The sequence below is a fragment of the Dermacentor albipictus genome, chromosome 7 (assembly GCF_038994185.2).
Source record: "Dermacentor albipictus isolate Rhodes 1998 colony chromosome 7, USDA_Dalb.pri_finalv2, whole genome shotgun sequence".
NCBI classification, from domain to species: Eukaryota; Metazoa; Arthropoda; class Arachnida; order Ixodida; family Ixodidae; genus Dermacentor; species Dermacentor albipictus.
In genome coordinates this window covers 62594464-62614587 of record NC_091827.1, presented here as the reverse complement: position 1 = coordinate 62614587, position 20124 = coordinate 62594464, and the positions used below count along the sequence as shown (strand labels likewise).

At 45.9% G+C, this 20124-nt stretch overlaps 1 protein-coding gene across 2 annotated transcripts in view; it reads left to right on the top strand.

Annotated features, from left to right (window-relative positions):
- LOC135904745 (galectin-6-like) overlaps positions 1-20124 on the top strand; it is an 81554-nt gene that overhangs the window by 59128 nt on the left and 2302 nt on the right. For both annotated transcript variants that reach the window (XM_065435705.1, XM_065435706.1), the window contains 6 exons: positions 4908-4996; positions 10147-10468; positions 13245-13322; positions 15279-15350; positions 18351-18439; positions 19804-19990. In XM_065435705.1, the coding sequence (XP_065291777.1) occupies positions 4908-4996; positions 10147-10468; positions 13245-13322; positions 15279-15350; positions 18351-18439; positions 19804-19990 (837 nt within the window). The remainder of the gene's footprint in view (positions 1-4907; positions 4997-10146; positions 10469-13244; positions 13323-15278; positions 15351-18350; positions 18440-19803; positions 19991-20124) is intronic.

The window sequence follows — 20124 nt, the reverse complement described above, 5'->3', positions numbered from 1 at the left end:
TAGAAAAAGCGTCACACATAGTCTGATCCGTTCACCTTTCTGTATTCGAATGGAGTCTTTCTCGTTCGCACCTTTAAGCCGGATTGTTTACTCACCGGAATGCCTAGGTTTCGCCAGAAACCGCGGGAATTTATATCATAGTTGAACTATCGAATCGATCAGTCTCCGACCATTATGTGTCACTCTTTCCAAAGCAATAGATTGTCCTAACGTAACTGTGCTACACAAAGTGCACGAGTGTCGTCTAATAGGAACATCAATATTTAAATATTTACGATGGGTGAATCCCGTTTATACCAACTGCTCTAGTAAACTCCGCGTCCATGACGTTCTTTGAAAGAAGGTCGCGTCAGTTTCCAACTAAAACTAGTGACTGCCTGTCACAAAGTTAACAAAGAGTCTAGAAAGGGAAGTTAGTAACGGCGCCGGCAGTTCCATTTACTACCCAACGGAGGCGGCGTACATTTCTAGCGAAGGTAGTCAGTCCGCGAGCTATCGATAGTAATGCACCTGTGTACGGGCATTTGCTACCGAAATAACGTAGTGGGGCTTGTTTTGTTTGCAAGCGGCCCTTCCATCGCCAAGAAACAACCAGGTCACTTGTGTCCTAAAAGTATGTTGTAAACGTGTATGCAAAAAAAAAAAAGAATTGAGGATTGCATTGCTACACAGTTAAGCGATATTGATATACCATCGTCAAATAATGGCGCGTGAGGGTCGTGTATGACGGAAACATCAGGTTCCGCATATTAAGCTGCACTCTAGAGAGATGAACAACCAGCAGAGGGGAAACAAAGCATCGTGCAATGCAATGATTGGGATGATATACGCTACATGTTTCTGAATATATATATATATATATATATATATATATATATATATATATATATATATATATATATATATATATATATATATATATATATATATATATATATATATATATATATAAGGAAGGCAAGGATGTTAACCTGTCAAAAGTCTGGTTGGGTACCCTACGCTAGACGAATGGAGAAGGGGAAGAGAGAGAAGGGAGAGATAACGACCTTATAAGTAGATATAGCCGTAACCTTTAGGAGCGCAGGTCGCACCTGTGGGCAGCTGTGTATTTGGATAAATCAAATTGAGAACCTATGCTTGTGTAACGTGCAGTCTGCGCGCATATTTATGCCACGACGCAGCACATAAATATTCATCCAACATAACGGCAGAAGCCGCAGTTGATCTAAACATCGCATTAAGACAGCCACTACACAGCATAATGGACCACGGGCAAGCCAGGGCAGTATATCTTACTAACTGCTCTGTGAAACCCAGTAACTGCTCGGCGGTAAAGGCTGTGTTTGCAGAGTCTGAATTATAGAACGCAGCAAACAGCTAGTAAAAGAGGTGCAGTAATGGGCGGTTAGTAACTGCACCCATTCCTACCTTTTTTACAAACGTTTTTTTTTCTTCTTTTTCTTCTAAGAGTCTAATTCAGCTCCTACTGTACCCAGCGTTCGCTCGTTCGTCTTACTGCTGAGTGGCGTCCTTGCCACATCGCCCCTCACTCGATCCCCGCATCTAGACGTCATCATTGATCCGGCTACTTCCTGCTCGCTGCCATTTACGAAATGACTGCACGCGAGAGTACGCACCCATTCTGCATGCGGCTACAGCTATATAGGCATGGTGAAATCTTTTCGAGTTCTGTAGCTTGTAGCGGCGAGACGGAGCCATCGATGTTTCCCCGTAACGACACAGCGGTACCCTCTCCCCCTCCCTCCCTCCTCGCTGTGCTGTGCCTTAGGGGCGAGGACGTCTACCGAAACATGGTTGAGGCCCGCGACTTGCTCAAGATGCCGCTGCTGAGAGACCCCGGCTCTCCGAAGCCCGAACCGAGCTGCCGCATTCTGCAGGACATTCGCAATCGCGCCCCCTGTCCCTGGTGCACCGCAGTCGAGCGCTACTGACAGGTGAACACGGGTTGGCGGCACGCTGCTAGATCACGCACGAAAAAGGAAAAATAGAGAAATAGGGGAAGGGGCGGAGGAGGAGGGGGAGAGAGTAATTGCGTTTGCATTGCAACTGTTGGTGCCGGAAGAAAGAAATCGAGTAACTCAGCTGTACTCCGTTCCATACATCAGGTGCTCATACATCAGGTGCACCGCTGTGGAGGCTAGAGATACTTCTTGCAGTGGCCGCGTTCGCGCCTAGATATAGTTCGGTTTCTTTTGACCGCTTTTTGGGAAAATGCTCTTTATATAAAGTCAGTTCTGAGCGAAAATAAGAATTTACCCTTAGAAGCACACAAACCGTACGCTTATTTGGCTAATAACACGTTGTTTTACAGCAATTCGCTTTTCGTTGTTTTTGATTTGCATCCCGTCGCGGCAGCCTCACGTGCATGCTCGCTCGAGCAAGCGCGCTGCTGGCGCTTATATCCAAGCATAGACGGAACGCGCGGAGTGATAAAATTTGGAGACCGCACTACTTGCGTAGCTTCCACAGTGTTGCACCTGATGTATGAAACGGAGTATAGGGAACGAGTACGAAGGTATGTGTGTGGCAAAACGGGTGCTTGGTACGGTTTCTTCTTAGGTCGTCTTTTTTTTTTTAAAACACGCACTTAAATCGTCACTTTGCCTGCCGCGGTAGCTCTGTGGTTATGGCGCGGTGCTGATGCGCGCGTGAGGTCGCGGGTGCGATTCCAACAGGGGCGGCCGCACTCCCGTGGGGGCGATATGCACGCTCGTCTACCCTGCATTGGGTGCATGTTGTAAAAAAAAAAAAAAACCCTCAGGTGGCCAAAATTACTTCGCAGCCCCTCCCAACTATGGCGTGCCTCATCATCAGAGCGTGGCTTTGACATGTAAAGACTGGAAAAATTTCGTTATTGAATACGTTTCAATTAGAGACCATCAATGTGTATGCCTTATCTAATGAGAAAAATTAGCGCAACAAAAAATGCAACGCATGCAGGAAGATGAGACAAAGAGAAGCTCTTTGGCGACGCCTTTTTGTTGCACTATTTTTTCTCAACGGTGACGCAAGACCAACTAGCCATACAATTATTTCTTCTTGATACCTATTCTATTCGAGGCGAACGGTGTAGTATACAAACCAGCGGAGTTTTGATTGTTATTGTATTGTTTTGTATTTGTTGTTCAATATTACTTTTCTTGAAATGGTGCTCTGTGTCGTATTAACAATTCCGTGCCTAACTCTAAACGTACTTCTCTGAAGGTCAAGCAAGGACCTGCCTCAAGAATATGCTGATACTTACAGACATCATACAAAACAATACAAAAGTAAACGAGCCATGAGTATCAGAAACGTTTTACGTTTCAGCGCACTGTAGAATAAGGAAGGTCGTACTGACGTCATTTTCCCGACGTACCAGACATAGCTGCAAGGCTCCTTAAAATCAGCCGACCCGTGAGCATACAAATTAGTCGTTAATATTACATTATCATAACGATCCAAACCAATGAACATGTTTGCTTGCCTTACTAAGCTTTTAATTACGCTAGCGTGAACAAGAAGGGAGAAGTCATAATTAATGCCGAAATATGCATCCATTCGCAATAATGTGTGCTAAAAAGAAAAGCCGTTTTGTTCTACGCGAAGTATAAGATTGAAATTTACGTAAATGGCAGGCAAGCTACTTTCTTTACACCTGCTTTCTCTACGCTATCACGCCTAATTATCCAGGAATTACATTGAACGCTATTACCGCCTCCAGCAAAGTCTCCCTTTTCCTTTCACCGTACACAGTGATGCGCTGTTTACAGACAGCCATCTTGGAATTCTTCCAAGCGCAGTCAAGCTCATCAATACGAAAGGACATGGGTTAAATAACACAACAATGTGTAAGTGGACCTCCACTTTAGGCCCCAAACGTAACACTGTTGTTCAATGTCATTTCATGCTTACATCATCAAAAGACGCTCAGGCTCGCATTTTGCATCCATTAAAAGGAGATATAAAAAAAAGACGTGCGAAAGGAACTTTTTTTGCGATATAAATTTAGCTGGGAATTTAGTTGCGATGTAAGTTTCTGTTGTCCAAATGTTACTCAATGTTTCCTTTTTGATAGTTCCTTTCACTTGTCCTTGCTGTGTGCGTAAAGGGAGAAATGACACGGGAAAGGCAAGACGGTTAACCGGAAGAGAAGCTTCTGGTTTGCTAGCCTACCCTGGGGGAAGGGTAAGGAGGGGGAGGGAAGGCGAGAAATAATAGCTGACAAATAAATCTACAGCACGAACAAAAAAGAAAGGGGGGGAGGGAGGGCCTGGAGAAGGCCCGGAAGTGTAGAAGTTCCTGAAACAGGCTACCCGAGCGTGGGAAGTTCGGTAGCTCCATGAACTACTTCCGGTTTGACGACCGTGTAGGCTGGCACTCGAGGATTGCCTCCGAAAACGCCCGGTTGTCGAGATCGGCGGCAGCCTATGTGCTCGAGGACAATGAAAAATAAAAAATAACAAAATAAAATACATCTTCGACAGTTTTCTCGCTGCCGCAGCTGTAACAAGCAACACTGTCACTCATTTGCGATGTTGAAAGCAGATGATATTTTTTTGTAAAAGCTATGCCACTGACGCGTGTACTTTTCATCGCCTCTTGTGTAGCCAATACCCCTGTTTTGAGACAACAAAAAGCTACGCACTACACCCCCTTAAACGTGCGATTGCGGCTGAAAGCCGATACATGCTGACTTGAGCGAAAGACACTCAAGTTCGCGAGGAACAAGGCAGTGTGCTTGTAGGTTTCACGATTGCGGAAGTACGACGCCAAGAAAACTCTTTTGTCACTTCAGATGTGCTCATCGCATTGTGTTGAGTTGTCTTCACATGCGTGACCCCACGGCAAGAGCCTTTGGGTCTTACTGTGTGTGTTTTTTTCTTTTTTTCTTTTTTCACTACCAGCCAAAGTGCCTACGCTGCCCTCTACCAGAACCGGCTAAGGTTGGAGACGTTTTCACACTTAGAGGGCAGGTATCGCCGTGGGCCGAGAAGTGAGTATTTCGTTCCTTTATTATTATTTTTTTTTAGTCTGATATTTCGAGCAATGCCCACGGAGAGAGGCAATAGTCCGGTATGGTCGGACTCGGGGAAGGTGCTTTCTTTTTTTCTCGGTTTCGACGAGTGAAATTTCGTCATTATCTTGCGTCTCGACAAATTCGCCGCAATGTATACGTACGCAGTCGTAACGCCTCGATGTTATTGTCTTTTTTTTTTTTAGTTTGATGACAACGCGAAGAAGACGTGCGATGGCTGGTCAACGTGTAGCGTGACGCAATGTGCCAGCTTGTCCCAACTCTCAGCGGCGGTTTTGCGTGATTAAAGTTCGGAGACTGTGAAGCAATATAGCCGAGATTAGAAACCAACCGTATGAAGGAAAGCCTTTTCAAGGTTTGCGCTGCTAATAAAACGCCCCAGCGAACTTAGATTACACCAAGAGGAAGAACTTCCTGTTTAGACACACCCTCTGAACTTTCACTCGCCGCGTTGAGAAAATGACTACGAAAAGAAAGTACGTTTTTAATTAGTTGCTCGGGATGTTTTGCGTGTTGACGTTTTAATGTCAAAGACCTATGGGGCTTTGAGAAAAGGGAACTTCTCTCCGAAATAGAGGAAAAGGTCCTTGACCGCGTAAGTTTGAAATGTCAACCCAATATATAATATAGAGGCAAAGAAAGTCTCAACTCCCGCTATACGTTGAAAAAGCTTTTGACCTTTCCACGCTGGCTTGTCGTAAGATGGCGTAGTGCGTGGGCAAACATGCAACTAGCCGAGAGGTCGTATATATATATATATATATATATATATATATATATATATATATATATATATATATATAATGTCATCGTTGAAAGGTCGAAGACACTCTCCACAATAACGCGCGTTCTTAATTCGGCTCTTTCTGCGTTGAAATGTTGCGAAGGCATAGTCACGTGACAGGCGTCACTCGAAGACCGGGGATATGGAGAAGAGCGTAAGCGGACGCTCGCGTGTATTTCGAAGTTCAAGGCTGAAGTTGACGTTATCTTAGGCACGTGTTGTTATAGAAAGCCTTGTGTTTTAGACAAGCCAACGACTGGCACGACAGGCTTCAAGTACACTACCTTTGTTTTTTTATGCGAACCTTTCATTCTAAACCCTCCTGCACTTTGCTGGTGGCGTCTGTTGCTTTCGCGGGCATGTAATGAATCAAGCTTATATTTTGCCATGTGTACTACCCCGACAGATGTGCCGGTGACCGTCTCTGTTCTGTACGGAATCACGTGATGAGACAACATGTAGTACTTAAATATGCTTAACACAACGTATGCACGCCTTCGGGCCCGTGATAACTTTAGTAAAGCGAGGCTGTCTATGCATTCTTCTCCGTGGTTTGGCACGTCTGCTGCCGGTTTCTCGCCGGGTAACGGGAGCCGATCCCGGGGACAGTAAAAAATAGTAAACTTGACCGATCCCGAACATGGCGTGAACAAAAGCGGGCCGATCCGGGATACATTGTAACCCACAGTCGCGTGGGTCGCGTGGTAGGCAATCTTTCTGTCTTGCCATGCAGGCTACAGCACGCGTTGCGCAAGGAGAAAATTTTTTTTCGTTTCACGCAGATTCCAGCATGTCCTTTCAATGCGCATAATTTTTGATGCGAAAGCATCAAGTGGCCCATTGAGCGAGAACCGAGAGGGCGCGAGAACTTCTGGCCGAAATGCGAGAACCGAGAGGGCGCGTTTGGAAGCGCAACGTCGTAGACGTTTAGGTGAAATAAGACTTCTGCGTCGCTGCGGTCGCGTCGTTACGTACCTGTCGAGCGTACCGTTTTTACGACTCTGTAATGTTTCCCCTACTTTGGTCTGTGACACAATCGTTGCTCGTAAAGCGAGGCTTACACAATTATTTCGACAGCAACTATACGGATTCTTAAGGTGTGTTCGCGCCTTGGGCGTTGTCGTGCTGTCTCGCCATCGACAGCGCATGCGCGGCTCGCTGTTTAAAGGGTCTCGCGCCGCGGAGTGCGTTTGGCTGCAAAAAAGAAAAAAAAACGACGAAGTGGATGCGGTCGCACCATCTCAAGCAGCGCTCCGTCGGACTCGGTGGAGGAGCCGGGCGAGCGTTGTTGCCTTCTGCAGCTGGCACGGAACGTTATGCGCATGCGCGTAACTATAAGCGCACAAGCGTTCCTGCCGAGCTGTTGTGTGTATGGAGTTGGTCTCAGCAGAACGTACAAGTAAACGTCTAGCCAACGTTCCGTAAAATTTCACCGCTGGACGCTGAATGACACCTCCGGTTCCCCCTCCCTCTCACCTCGTGAACCGCCGAAGTCTGACGCCTTCACCACCACTAGGGGTCGCTCTCAATCAAGGCAGCGTAAGGTCCCTCTATAATTTCCAAGGTAGCGACATCTGCCGCGCGCGCCACCTAGGAAGTTCCTGTAGCAGACGGCGCCCACGCTAAATTTAACCGCGGCGCCGCGGCATTCGTGAGGTGAAAAAATATGTGCATACGCGCGGAAATAAAACCTACTGGTGCCTGACTGTGGCGAAAAACGAAAGAAGGACCCGAACTGCTAAATTTAGTCCTTTAACTTCAAATGAGTGCTCCAAGAAAATAGCTCAAGAGAGCGTAATGAGGGCTTGATCGCCTCGATTCCGCGTGTTTACATTTCGTTCGTTTGCGCTCAATCACCGCGCGAGCCTTGGTGATTGCTTACGCTTAATCCCGTATGCTCTGTGAAATCTTTTGCATGTTAGTGTGCTGCGTACACATAGCGGTTGCATTGAACGAAGAAGTCGTGTAAAAATGAAGGCTGACAGTCGCTTTGACCGGAAAACTTTCGACATAACGTCGCCCAAACGTGCGATTCTCAAAGCGCGCGACCCTCACAGCAACTAAACAACATCTTGTGTGTTTGTGGAAACGAGTGCGCCAACAGACTTCTTGTCGCTGAGTGTGTCTGTCGTGTAGCGATTACACGACGACTGCTGTGTCTTGTGGTTCAATGCTACGAGCCAGTGCAACTGTCGTGACATGATGAAGAGGCGGTATGGATCGTGCCAGCGTGTCTCCTCGATCGTGTTCGGGCTGCCAGCGCGATCTGATCTCGCGGCACACCAACATCGAGCGTAGTGTGTGCGCGTGTGTGAATGTGGTTGACTGTTCTCGTGAACCGACGTCGCCGCGTAAACTAGAATCATGACGCGCATTGTTGTGTTTATCCCTTTTCGCCTCCGTGCACCGCTAAAGCCCCGTAAGAATTAGAGGGCCCTTATACGAAACGCACGCGGATTGACCCAGCTATTACTGCAATGTGTTTTGCTGGCAATCCGTGTATCGCTTGTGGCGTTTTTCTTATGTTCATTTGCAGTTGTGTTTTTCATCAGTAAAATTGCATTGCCGATTACTGAAACATCTTCGAGTGTAAGGGAAACTTGGAAGGAACGAGCTCGTAGCTGTAAGTAATGTACTTTGATGTACTGTATTACGCTTTATTATTTGACGGCCAGTAGCTGTGGCTATGCAGTATTCGTTTTTAAACACAGAGTAATGCAGGCACTTAGCAATATATTTATTCACATATGCAATGCACAAAATACGATTAGGATATTGGAAACTACATTTTGGACATGTTGTAAAGCGCAGTTAACAACGCGCGCACAAACAGAGGAAAGTGTAAAAGTAGAATTCGCTGCTGAATTTTATTTTTTATCGCGCGTAACGCATTGCGGATATTTGTCAGCGAGTTAATGCGTTTCTGCCCCACTACTTACTTGCATGCTAGGTCATACTGCACTTGCTAAGTCAACGGGCTCGTAATGCACTAAAATCAGTAATCTCCACAAACTTCGGCCGTCAACATTCATGCGCGCGAATGAAATAATACTGCAGCTCTGCACACACAGGTGTATACTTTCTCTCGCACCTTACTTTCCTCGCATAGTCGTGCAGTTACCGATGGGTCAGTCTTTCCGTCCATTTCTATGCAACCAGAATTACCTTCTGGTTAGGTTTTGTTTGCTGCGCGGGATGCAAAATAACTTCTTGTCGTCCTCCGTCTGATCTCGGCACCCATCCGCACAACAACAAGGCATTTCGGTCCTTCGCATCCAAGGTCATACCGACCTATTCAGCGGGCTCACAGCGAACTAAAATAAATAATCTCCACAAACTTCGGCCCTCAACATTCATGCACGCGAGTGAAATACTATCACCGCTCTACACACGCACGTGTATACTTTCTATCGCACCTTTGTATTGTTGTATGTTACTTGCCTCGCATAGTCGTGCTGTTACCGACGGTTCAAAGTCCGTCCGTGCAATTCTGTATAACCATACTTTTGAATAAAGGGAAATAATTACTAATATCAAAATAAATAATAATATCATTACTTCTCTCCACCTTGCGGGTTTCCGCAGAACTACTACGTCAACCATACTTTTCGTCTGGTTAGGTTCTGGTTGCCGCGCGATGCCGAATAACTTGTTGCCATCCTTCGCCCGGTTTCGGCACCCAACCGCACAGCAACAAGGCATTTCAGACCTCCCGGAACGAAATTATCGCAGCGATGTGCAAAGCACAACAGGCTAAACGCGCGCTCTTCGCCCGGCGCGCAGGAACTTTCATGGCGGCAAAGGGGCGGAGCAAGGTCACATGTCACCGATCAGCCTATCGCAGGCGTTGTCGGTTGGATCAAAGCCTGGCGGTACTTTTAAATGATTGAGGGACTTTAAGGCAGCGCTGTAAGGCAGCATCGTGGTTCATATGGCAGCATCGTGAGGTTCGCGGTAGCTGCAGCAGGGCGCTGGACCTTATGCCGCAGCAGGTGCAGTTACTTCGCGTGCTGCGCCTCGCCGACCTGTCTCACCCGCGTGTAGTTAGAACCATTGCTTAGAAGATTGTCTGAGCAGTTCGCGAGTAACGCTAAACCTTGCCATTGCTAACGATGCTTCGCACGTTAGACACAACAGCCCAACTCCTCCCCCTCTTTTTTCGCTCGTAAGTAAAGGAAACGATATTCTGACAGATGCTTTAAGTGTTCTCGGTTCAGCGAACTTCTCGGTTAAACGAAACAATTCTGTCATTCCGTCGACTCCGTCTCTTATTCGATGTCTGACCGTTGCATCCCCCCCCCCCCTTTTTTTTTTCCCCGCCCAGATTTGTACTGAACCTGGCCGCGGGCCCGACCACCGAGGACGACCTGGCGCTGCACCTGAACCCCCGGTTCGGCGAGTCCGCCCTGGTGCGCAACTGCCGGCGCGGCGGCAAGTGGGGCGAGGAGGAGCGAGAGGGCGAGTTCCCGCTCGCGCCGGGACGCGCCTTCGAGCTCCGCGTCGACGCGCTCGAGGACGCGTTCCGCGTCTCCGTCGACGGCAACCACGTGTGCGACTTCGGATACCGCATGCCGCTCAAGAAGATCACGTACCTCTTCGCCGAGGGCGACCTGGTCGTCGACGACGTGCGCATCGAGATGGACGACGTGAGCGAGGGTCTTTGTTTGTTTGTTTTGTTTGGGAGGGGCGCAGTGCATACATGGGTTAGAAGTGAATAGGCTGCACTGAACAAGTTGGTGGGTGTTCATTATTAACTTTTCCGCGCTAATAAATCATCATCATCGTCAGCCTGGTTGCGCCCACTGCAGCGCAAGGGCCTCTCCCATACTTCTCCAACAACCCCGGTCATTACAAGACCTGCCACCCTCTCGTTAATGCAGTAGAATTCCTATATGTTACCAGCTATATTCTTATGAATTAGGAATCCGACTCCTAGTTCTCTTTTCTCCGCTAAGCCCCGGTGGAACAGGACGTGTCCGCTTTTTAGCACTGTATATGCTTCTTTTGGCCTTCTAACTTCACTGAGCCCTACTATATCCCTTTACTGCCCTCTAATTCCTCCAATAGCACTGCTAATAAAGTTCACCTGATACTCGGCAGTGGTCGTGCCGAATGATTTCCCCTTTAGTCCTTGCGTAATTTTGGACGGTGAAAAATTTACTGATCTACACGGGCGCTCAGGTGTTTCACATTCACGCTTCGCAAGTCGCCAACAACGGCCAACCGATTTCCGTGAAAAAAAGAAATCAATAAATGGCCGCTTTCTTTTTAGAACGCAGTGACCTGGGTTTTCATGATTATGAGGATGATTACCTCGAAAATGTCAAGATGTATTGATTGAATAGGCTTTCCAAGTTCCATTAATACAAAGAAAAAAAAGAATAAAGTTGCGGTTAAGAAAGCGGTCAAGAAATCAGTTATCTAGCCCAGTTATCCATTGTTTTAAGAAATCAGTCGTAAGTGAAATAGGTTGCGTATTTTAATTAAAAGGAATAAACGAAACTACCGGAAGGAAGTGTAGAAAGAAGATTTTAATAGAGGGATATAGAGAAATACTTTACCGATTTAGTAAGTGCGTACCGCAAAGAACATTTTCTTTAGCAATATATATATATATATATATATATATATATATATATATATATATATATATATATATATATATATATTGTTCTGTGGGTCGGCGCTAGCGCGAAAGCTCCGAAAGATAGCAGCAAAAAGACAATAAAGATTAAGGTCCCTATAGATAAGTTTCAAGGAAGCACCACAACACTTTCCCGCTCTCCTCCTCCCCCTCTAATCATCCTGCTGTATGGAGCAGCGCTAGCACTGCCAAATGTTCAAAACCTCGTAACAAGTCTGCAAATACAAATGGCTTCCACTTGGTGTCGTGCTACAATTATTATCGATGCTCCTTTTGTTGCCGTATTCCGTGCAGCAAACCTTACTCGCGTGTGTGTTGGCGCACACCATGATCACTATGAAAAAGGGTCAGAACATTTCTCCATGCCACGTGACCATACTTAGTCAGTCAGTTATGGGTAAGGGAGGAGGGAAGAGCTCGAGGATGAGGAAGAAGGTAGCTGGACGAAAGTAATGGCGCAACCTCGTAACTTCATCTAGAGAGCTTGCTTCAAGGACAAGCTGGCCCAGCAAGAATCGCCATTGCACACATTCTCAGGGAGGATGAACCGAGAGTCAACAAAAATGACCATGTGATAATCTGTGAGCTTGAAAACATGATTTTGATCGTGTACAGCTGCACTATTTTCATCCACGCTATTTCATCCAAAGAATCCCGACATTCCTTGCACTCCAGACATTTATGTACCGTAGAAACAAAAAAAAAAAAGAGTTCAACATGTTAAAAACTGAATTCTGGGGGTTTTGCCTGGCATGATCACGATTTTGTTATAAGGGAGGCTGCAGTGAAGAACTCCGGATTAATTTGAACCACCTGGGTTTTTTAATGACCACCCAATTTGCACGGTACACGGGCACGTGTTTTGTATTAAGCACGTCTTTTGCAAGTTAAGGACAACAACGAAAACAAAAATACACAATTATAAGTGATACTCACAGCTTGCTGGTTCAACTATAGTAAACAGAAGCACAAGAAGCAAAAAGTGTGCAAGCTTAAAGAATGATCAGAAGGGTCAAAGCTAGAAATGGAGTTAAGTTTCGAAGCATTTAGTAGTTTATTTTTAATCGATAAATTACGCTACGAATTCAACGCATTGTTGGACCCAGTAGTTATCGTTGGTATTGTCGGGTACACGGAATAAAATGCCCTTTCTTTAGCAGATATAAAATCAAACGGCGGACCCTATCTTTGAATAAAAGCACCAAGTCACACATCAGCCAAAAATATACACAAAAACACTTCAAGGCGCACGTTAGTAACTATTCACACACACATGAAGAAATCCTTTACGCTGGTGAAAAAAAAAAGTAGCTTTACCATAGCTCAGAATAGAGATCTACATTAGGCTTTCACGAAACTTGATTACTCTCTGCCCGTAAACACTTACACAAACAAACAGGTTGGGGTAATCAGTAACATGTTCTGTATTGTATTACGTGTAGGTAACGTAACCGTGTCCGACAGAAATGGATAATATTTGGCCAATACTTTGCAAATGATTCGCATGACTTGCCGCCCCATTGAGTACTAGCACTTCAGGATGTTGCATTGAACAGACCGGCTGACAAATTGTACAGGTATACGTGACCTGCGTGTATACGGTCACGTGGTGTGAGAGGAGCTAACACGGCACAGGTCCGTGCCGATCCTTTTCATCGGCAACCTGCGTTCTCTCGATTCGTTGCCTTTGAGAGTTGCAGGCTCGAAGTGAAATAAAAGTAATATATAGCTCGCGACAGGCATTGGCTAAACGCGCGACGTGTTCTCCTTCGACGCAGGTCGAGAAGCTGCGAGAACTGGCGGACAACTGGTCGTTGTACATGCCCCCGGAACCTCCCAAGCAAGTCTTGGAAGTGGTGAGAAAACTTAAGACTGTTTCCCCCAGATAAGGATGCCTTCGGCGCCTGGTTCTTTCCGCAGTGGCATAAGCACTATCTTGCTTATGAAGTGTGCCAGACGGCTCTTGTTAACGTTTCCTTTGTAAGTATGAACAGCGTTTTTCTTTTTTTTCTTTTTTTTTAGGAATCACCTGCAGCCGATAGTAAAAATTCGCTCTTTGATAGTTGCGCTGGGTTCGAATAGGCGGATAATGCTTGAAACAAGAAATGGAAATGAATACTTGTAAAATTATCCCTGCAAGGACCTGTGTATCTTTTCTTTTTTTGATACGCCGAGTTGGATACCTCATAATTCTGAATGAAGTGCCGTAAACTTAACGCGAAAGGCCATAGTGGCGTTTTCGATACGCTGAAGCGGTGGCGCAGGGCTGTGTTTATTTGTAGTTTGTAGATTGTTATGCTACTTGTGAATTCATTCTTTCTGAAAGTCTGTAAGCGCAATTATGTGCGTAAAACATGTGTGCATCAGTGTAAAGCGGCAGCCACCCCTTCAACATACTCATCGTAGAAGCCTTTCGTGGCTACGCCTTCTCTGTATTTACCGTTCATGGAGAATAAATCCAATTCAATTCAATTTATTCGTCTCAAGATTACGTGAGAGGCACTAAACATATCGAGAAGCTGGGGTTTCGTAACCGCTCTTAGTAGTAACTCAGTAAGGAGACCGAATGCAGCGAAATTTCGCTCGGGTTATCGGATCGGAAAACATTTATTGGGCTCTAGAAAAGAGATCTTCGCGGCTTAAGACGGCCTCTTCCATCTTCTGATGGATTCTTCTGTCTGCAGTCACAGGATTGGTGCCCTAGTGCAAGGCTCCACTGAGTATGGCCAACCCGCGAGCTCGCTCTACTAGGCGCTTTTGGCCGTTCAAGCTTACGCTGGAAAGCATACTCTCCCACTGTTCCGCACTCGGGTTTTTAATTTCATAGATAGTTGGGGACTCAATATTTTGACAGACCTATGTGGTACAGATCTGGTTTCTCTCCGCACCATGGGCACTTAGCCTCATATTGTGTAGGGAAAATTTTATTCAGAAGGTTTAGATTCGGGAAAGTACCCGTCTGCAGTTGTCGCCACGCAACAGCATCCTCTCTGCTTAGATCCTTATCTGGGGTAGGGTACTTCAGTCTGACCCCTTTATAATAATTTAGGATATCTGAGTAGCCCATGGGTACTGACTCGGGTTCCTCAAGGGTGGATGTGTCGGACGCCCGGTTGGTATGCCCTCGAGCTATACTATCCGCCTCTTGGTTCCCTGTTATGCCAGTGTGCCCTGGTACCCAGAATATGGTATGCTGAACTTTGTTTCGGGGTAAAGTGGTTATAAATAAGTAGCAATTATATTAAACTACCTATGGCAATCTTAGCGAAGCTGCGGGGCTAGTAATTGCCAAATTTTATTATTAATAGCCTCTGTGTAGCACACAAGCAGACGGCAAGTGGTTTAGCGGACGTGACGCAAATCCCAGTGAGTAGCCGGCCTCGGAGATCTTCAACGTGTCGACGGTGCCCCCGGATCTCGGAGCTCGTGCTAGGGAGACGCGCTGGTTCTCAAATGTTCTGGGTCCTGCGTCATTTCCGGCGAGCGCTAATGGAAGCGTTTTCTCTTTCCGTTTTGGTACCGAAAAATGACTATTATCGCGAGAATTTTCTGACATGCCCACTCATATTCCAAACTTTGCATTTTGAGCTGGGGCCACTTTCTATAACTGCACCAACTCCAACTAAGCTTTTTACGTGGCACCAAAATTTTTCTACAATTAAGCTTTAAACAAATGAAATTGCCACTGGAGTCGAAGGTTTTATTATCCTTGACATCAACCCGCTACAATATTTATTTATTTATTTATTTATTTATTTATTTATTTATTTATTTATTTATTTATTTATTTATTTATTTATTTATTCTTTCAGGGTGACATGGTGCCGGAGCTGATGTCAGAGGCCCAGGTTTACTATGAGCCGAAAATGCAGCTGGATACACCGGTAAGCTAACCATCACTGACAGCATGAATCATAGTTGCTTTTTTTCGTGATGTTGAATTAATATGTTTACTAAAATAATAACTGAATATGAGAACAATTTTTGCCATAAAAGCTAATTTCACCACTGCAGGTTACAATTTTCAATTCCTGTTGTTTGTTGCTTCTTACACTGCTGCTCTCAATACTTTTTTTTTTTTTTGGTGCTACCCTGCGGGCTGAATGCCAGTATAGAGGGAAGTGGTTACACTCGGATCAATATCGTAGTGTGAAATATTAGCTAGGGCAATTTTGTAACAATGCTGTATACAGTCATAATTTTCTCGATATAGAATGTTATCCTGAGTGAAATAAAACGACTGAATGTTGGTGATGGTATCTGCGGACGCGGAATAATGATTTCATTCAAGCGATTTCTTTTTTGCAGTGAGTTTTACTGCATGGTTTGCTTAGGCATATATATATATATATATATACAGTAAAAGCTCGTTAATTCGAACTGCAAGGGGAAGCCGCTTCAGTTCAAATTAACGAAAGTTTGAACTAACGAAAGTGAAGGAGGGCAACAGTACGCTGCGATTTGGAAGCAGTAGGGCATGTAAAAAATTTGGCGTGTCAAAAATTGATGACGTCTGCCGCGGGTACACGCCATCTTCAAGTCGAAGCTCTGGGTCCGACTGTGCCACACCACCGATGTCCACCGAAACGAACGTTAGCCGAGGCTTAACACCATCACAATGAATCGCGACGGCCGATACCTCCTAAGCTGAAAAAAGAGGTGCACAACCGATGAAGACTGCCGAGACAAAGACGCCGAACATGTGAAGGTGGCGAAGGCCCTGATTCGTTGGTTCTTGATTGCAAGCGCAGCTGCGACGTACTTGATTTACTGTGTTTTGGAGCTTGCCGTGCCATCTCCGCACAACATTAGCAGCTGTACAAGATTTGCAAAGGCTCCGAGATTCGCAACGGGCAAGAAGTCTCGGAGGTTACGTAGAACGGAGAGGCGGCAGCCGCCGCTGCGTTCTGGCTGACCCCGTGTCGATTAGATTTTTCTCCGATTTGGCCTTCTCTCGCCGTTCTCTCCGTTTCCGAGGCAATACAGCCTTGTGTGTAGGCAGTAGGCGCGCTTCTCTGGCCGTGTGCCAGGCGAGCGTAGTTCGAATTATCCGTGAGGGAACCTTCTCGCGTTCGAATTAACGAACTTTTTTATACATAGACTTCTGTGGAGCTTGGCCGGACCAAATCGTACAGTTCGAATTATCCATAAATTCGAATTATTGAAGTTCGAATTAACGAGCTTTCACTGTATATATATATATATATATATATATATATATATATATATATATATATATATATATATATATATATATATATATATATATATATATATATATACAAGGAATGACGAGGTCGTCGATATTGTGAAATAGGCACAGAGTTGTATATTCCAGCGAATGATTATTTAAAATACGCCTTTACTTCGGTGGGCAGTCAATGAGTGACGGAGGTTACCCAATTCGAATGGTCTCTGTCGTGGCGTTCCCGGACATTGTATAGCGTAATGGTAACCTTAATTCCTTCCTGCATACTGACGTTATTGCTCTGTGACTTTTTCTTTTCTCTAGCATACATGATTTATCAGACTACCTCTTTGTGCAAGGAGTGCGTTATGTTTTACACAGTTGTGTAGCTAAGGGGTAGCACACTTGGCTCGCACCCATCGCCTCACCTAAAGAAACACAAACAAAAGAAAAAGCATATGGCTACACGTTGGTTCTCCAGTTTTGTTTTCTATCACTGTAACAACGTTAGTGGTCCCAACAGTATTAGTGAGTCAAATAAAATGAATGTGCCGAATTTATTTTGTCAGTACGCCAGTAGACTTCGCTACATTTTCCATCGACGACATAAGTACTCGATATCTCCAGCGGATTGCAGATATCGTAAGAAATTTCGATAATGCTCTCCTTAAAAAATTTTCTGTGAATCTTTGAGAGCTGAAAAAATCACTTAGTGGATTTTGGTAGGTTTCGAATGTGGTTTTAGCTGTGCCCTTACAGTGGAAAGAAAACACCACGACCTTATTTTTTTGACATAAGCCATAGCCACACTAAAAATTTACGCATCCCAGAGACGCCCTCTTAGTATTTGCGACGCCACTGTCATTTATTTGACACTTGCGTTTACTTGAGTGCGTTCGGTCGCTGTCTTTCACGTTATTTCGCGTGGTTGGCTTTTCCTAACGGATTTATAGCAGGTTACGCCAGATAGTCGCCGCATTCTAGTGGTTTTTTAAAATCCATTACTATTAAAATATCGTTACTATAAAATAGCGTTACTAGAGTGTGCGGCAACGTCGTGCGTTTTTCGACTTCCTGAAAAAAAAAAGTAAAAAAAAAAAGAACACGCTTTTGCTTTGCAGTTTCAGCTCGCGACACCTTTTTCTTCTTTGAGGTCTACATTAAACTAAATTTTAAAAAAAGACCGCTATAGTTGCAATGTTAAACGTGCAACAAGTAAAGCCCTCAGGTTAAGATGAATACTTCTGACTGCCCTCGTCTTTTTTGTCTCGCTGTCTTTAGGAGCGAATTCAAGATAACTCGGCGGGGAAGTCTTATCTGGATCTCTGTTTCCGACCAAGAAATTCTCCAAATGTCTCCAGCCATGTACACGATATATCGTAGATTGGTCAAATCACGTGATGCTGTCATGCGCAGAAAGTGTTTTTTTTTTCTTCTCGATTGAGCACTTTATTCGTGTAGGTTTGTGCAACCTACCGTTTGCTTTAAGTCTGTAAGTCTACTCGTCAAGTGATTATCGGAGATGTTTATTTGTAGGAAGGAAAGAGAAAAGCAGAAGGCAGGGAGGTTAACCAGAATAACGTCCGGTTGGCTACCCTACACCGGGGAATGGGGAAGGGGAAAACAAAGATGACAGGGAGAGAGAGAGAGGAGGGAAGGAAAGATTGATTATCCAAATTATCTATTCTGTTCGCAGGCGAAGCCGGTGTGCCAGCGACTGCCCGAAGTGATGGCTCCGGGCCGCGTGGTCATCATCTCCGGCGTGGTGGAACCGAAACCTTACAGGTATGCGCACTCAACACGCTCGCCGTTGATTTAGATGCATGAGACGTCTGTTATTTTTTCTTCACGCACACACAAACACAGACACACACGCACACACACACAAAAAGAAAACTCGTACGCTGACAGAGAGCAAAGCAGTGGCCGTAGATGACCACGGCGGCCATCTATAGAAAATTTTGTATTCACACATTTTCGCACGTGCAAGCACGTCGCTGGCATTTGATGGTTAAAACGTGTAATACATATATTGACATGCACCTATAACATGTAGACGCAAATGCATATAGGTTGTGCTGAGCAGCATATCGGCGCGGCGATAATTTCTGAAGTAGGGGGAGTGGGTGTCAGGGCCCCTTAACCCTCCCCTTGGTTACGGGCCTCTTCACAAGCTAGAGGAAGATTCGCGAAAGGTAGTATTTGCCATCCACCCGACAAAGCTGCGGCTTGCTCCACCTTTGCGGGTGTTCGCAGAACTGATTTGTCATATTCGGTATTGCCGAATTGCACGTGGTTAAGAGATCGCTGTGCGACCTGCTATAGCCTCCCGGTTAGCTCAGTTGGTGGAGCGACCACCCACAGAAAAAAGACGTTGGTCTCGGTTTCGATATCGAGACCGGAATAAACATTTCTGCAACTGCGAACCTTTCTTTCCGGTCTAATTCGTAGCTTTAGGCGACTGCTCTATAGCGGGGATGAAAATCTTTTCCCCTTCGACTAACCCTTCAGAATCGTGCTTTAACGGCGCGTTAATTAACCACGGAAGCTCGCAGCAATGGTACGTGCGACTAGTTCCTACAGCGTTCCAACTCGGTTTGGACCGATGCGGAGCTCTGTTTATATCGAAGCCAAAGAAAGTCTGCCCCGGCCGGACGTGTTACCATGCTCCCACGTGATTGAGTCTCTTTCGGATCTCGGTCGCCCTCCCAGATGGAAAGTGAGAGTGCGCATTCTCCCCCCGTCTCCCCGCCTCCCCCGCCGAGCGCTAGAAACAGGCGGATGTTTTTACGAGTGCTAGATTTTCGACTGACCGAATGTGTAATGAATTAACCTCCCTCCACTGTACTATCTCCCTCAACATCGCTGCTTCTTGACACGACACCCCATTCTTCAATTCGTGGCTGAATTTCTCTACGGTTATGGAGCTGTTGTTATCGTCTTTGAAAGATTCATTGCAACGCAATAAGATGGGAAAGAGGGGGCGGCCATTGTCAGGCACTCCTGTCGTGTTCACCAATCTCCTTGGCACAAAAATACATTTTGCTTGTCGGAACAAACAATAAACAAAGATGGATGAAACAACGCACAGCCCACGCGCCCCATTACCACGCGTGCGAGCGCGCCTCAACCTCGCCGTGAACCCGCAGGTTCCACGTGAACCTGCAGACCGACGTGGGCGACACCGCGGACATGGGGCTGCACCTGAACCCCCGCTTCGACACCTCACCGCGGAGCGTGGTCCTCAACTCCCGAGACCACGACCAGTGGCAGCAGGAGGTGCAGGTCGCCGGCGACAAGTTCCCCTTCTCCGAGGGGTCGCCCTTCGAGATCCAGGTGCGTGTTTCGCGCGGACCCCACTTTTCCTTTTTTATGCGAAGCGTACTAGCCGCACAACCACGCTCTTCCTTGGTGCGCAGCGCGCGCGGCCGCGTAGCTACCATATGACGTCATAACAGCCGCAAAAGCGG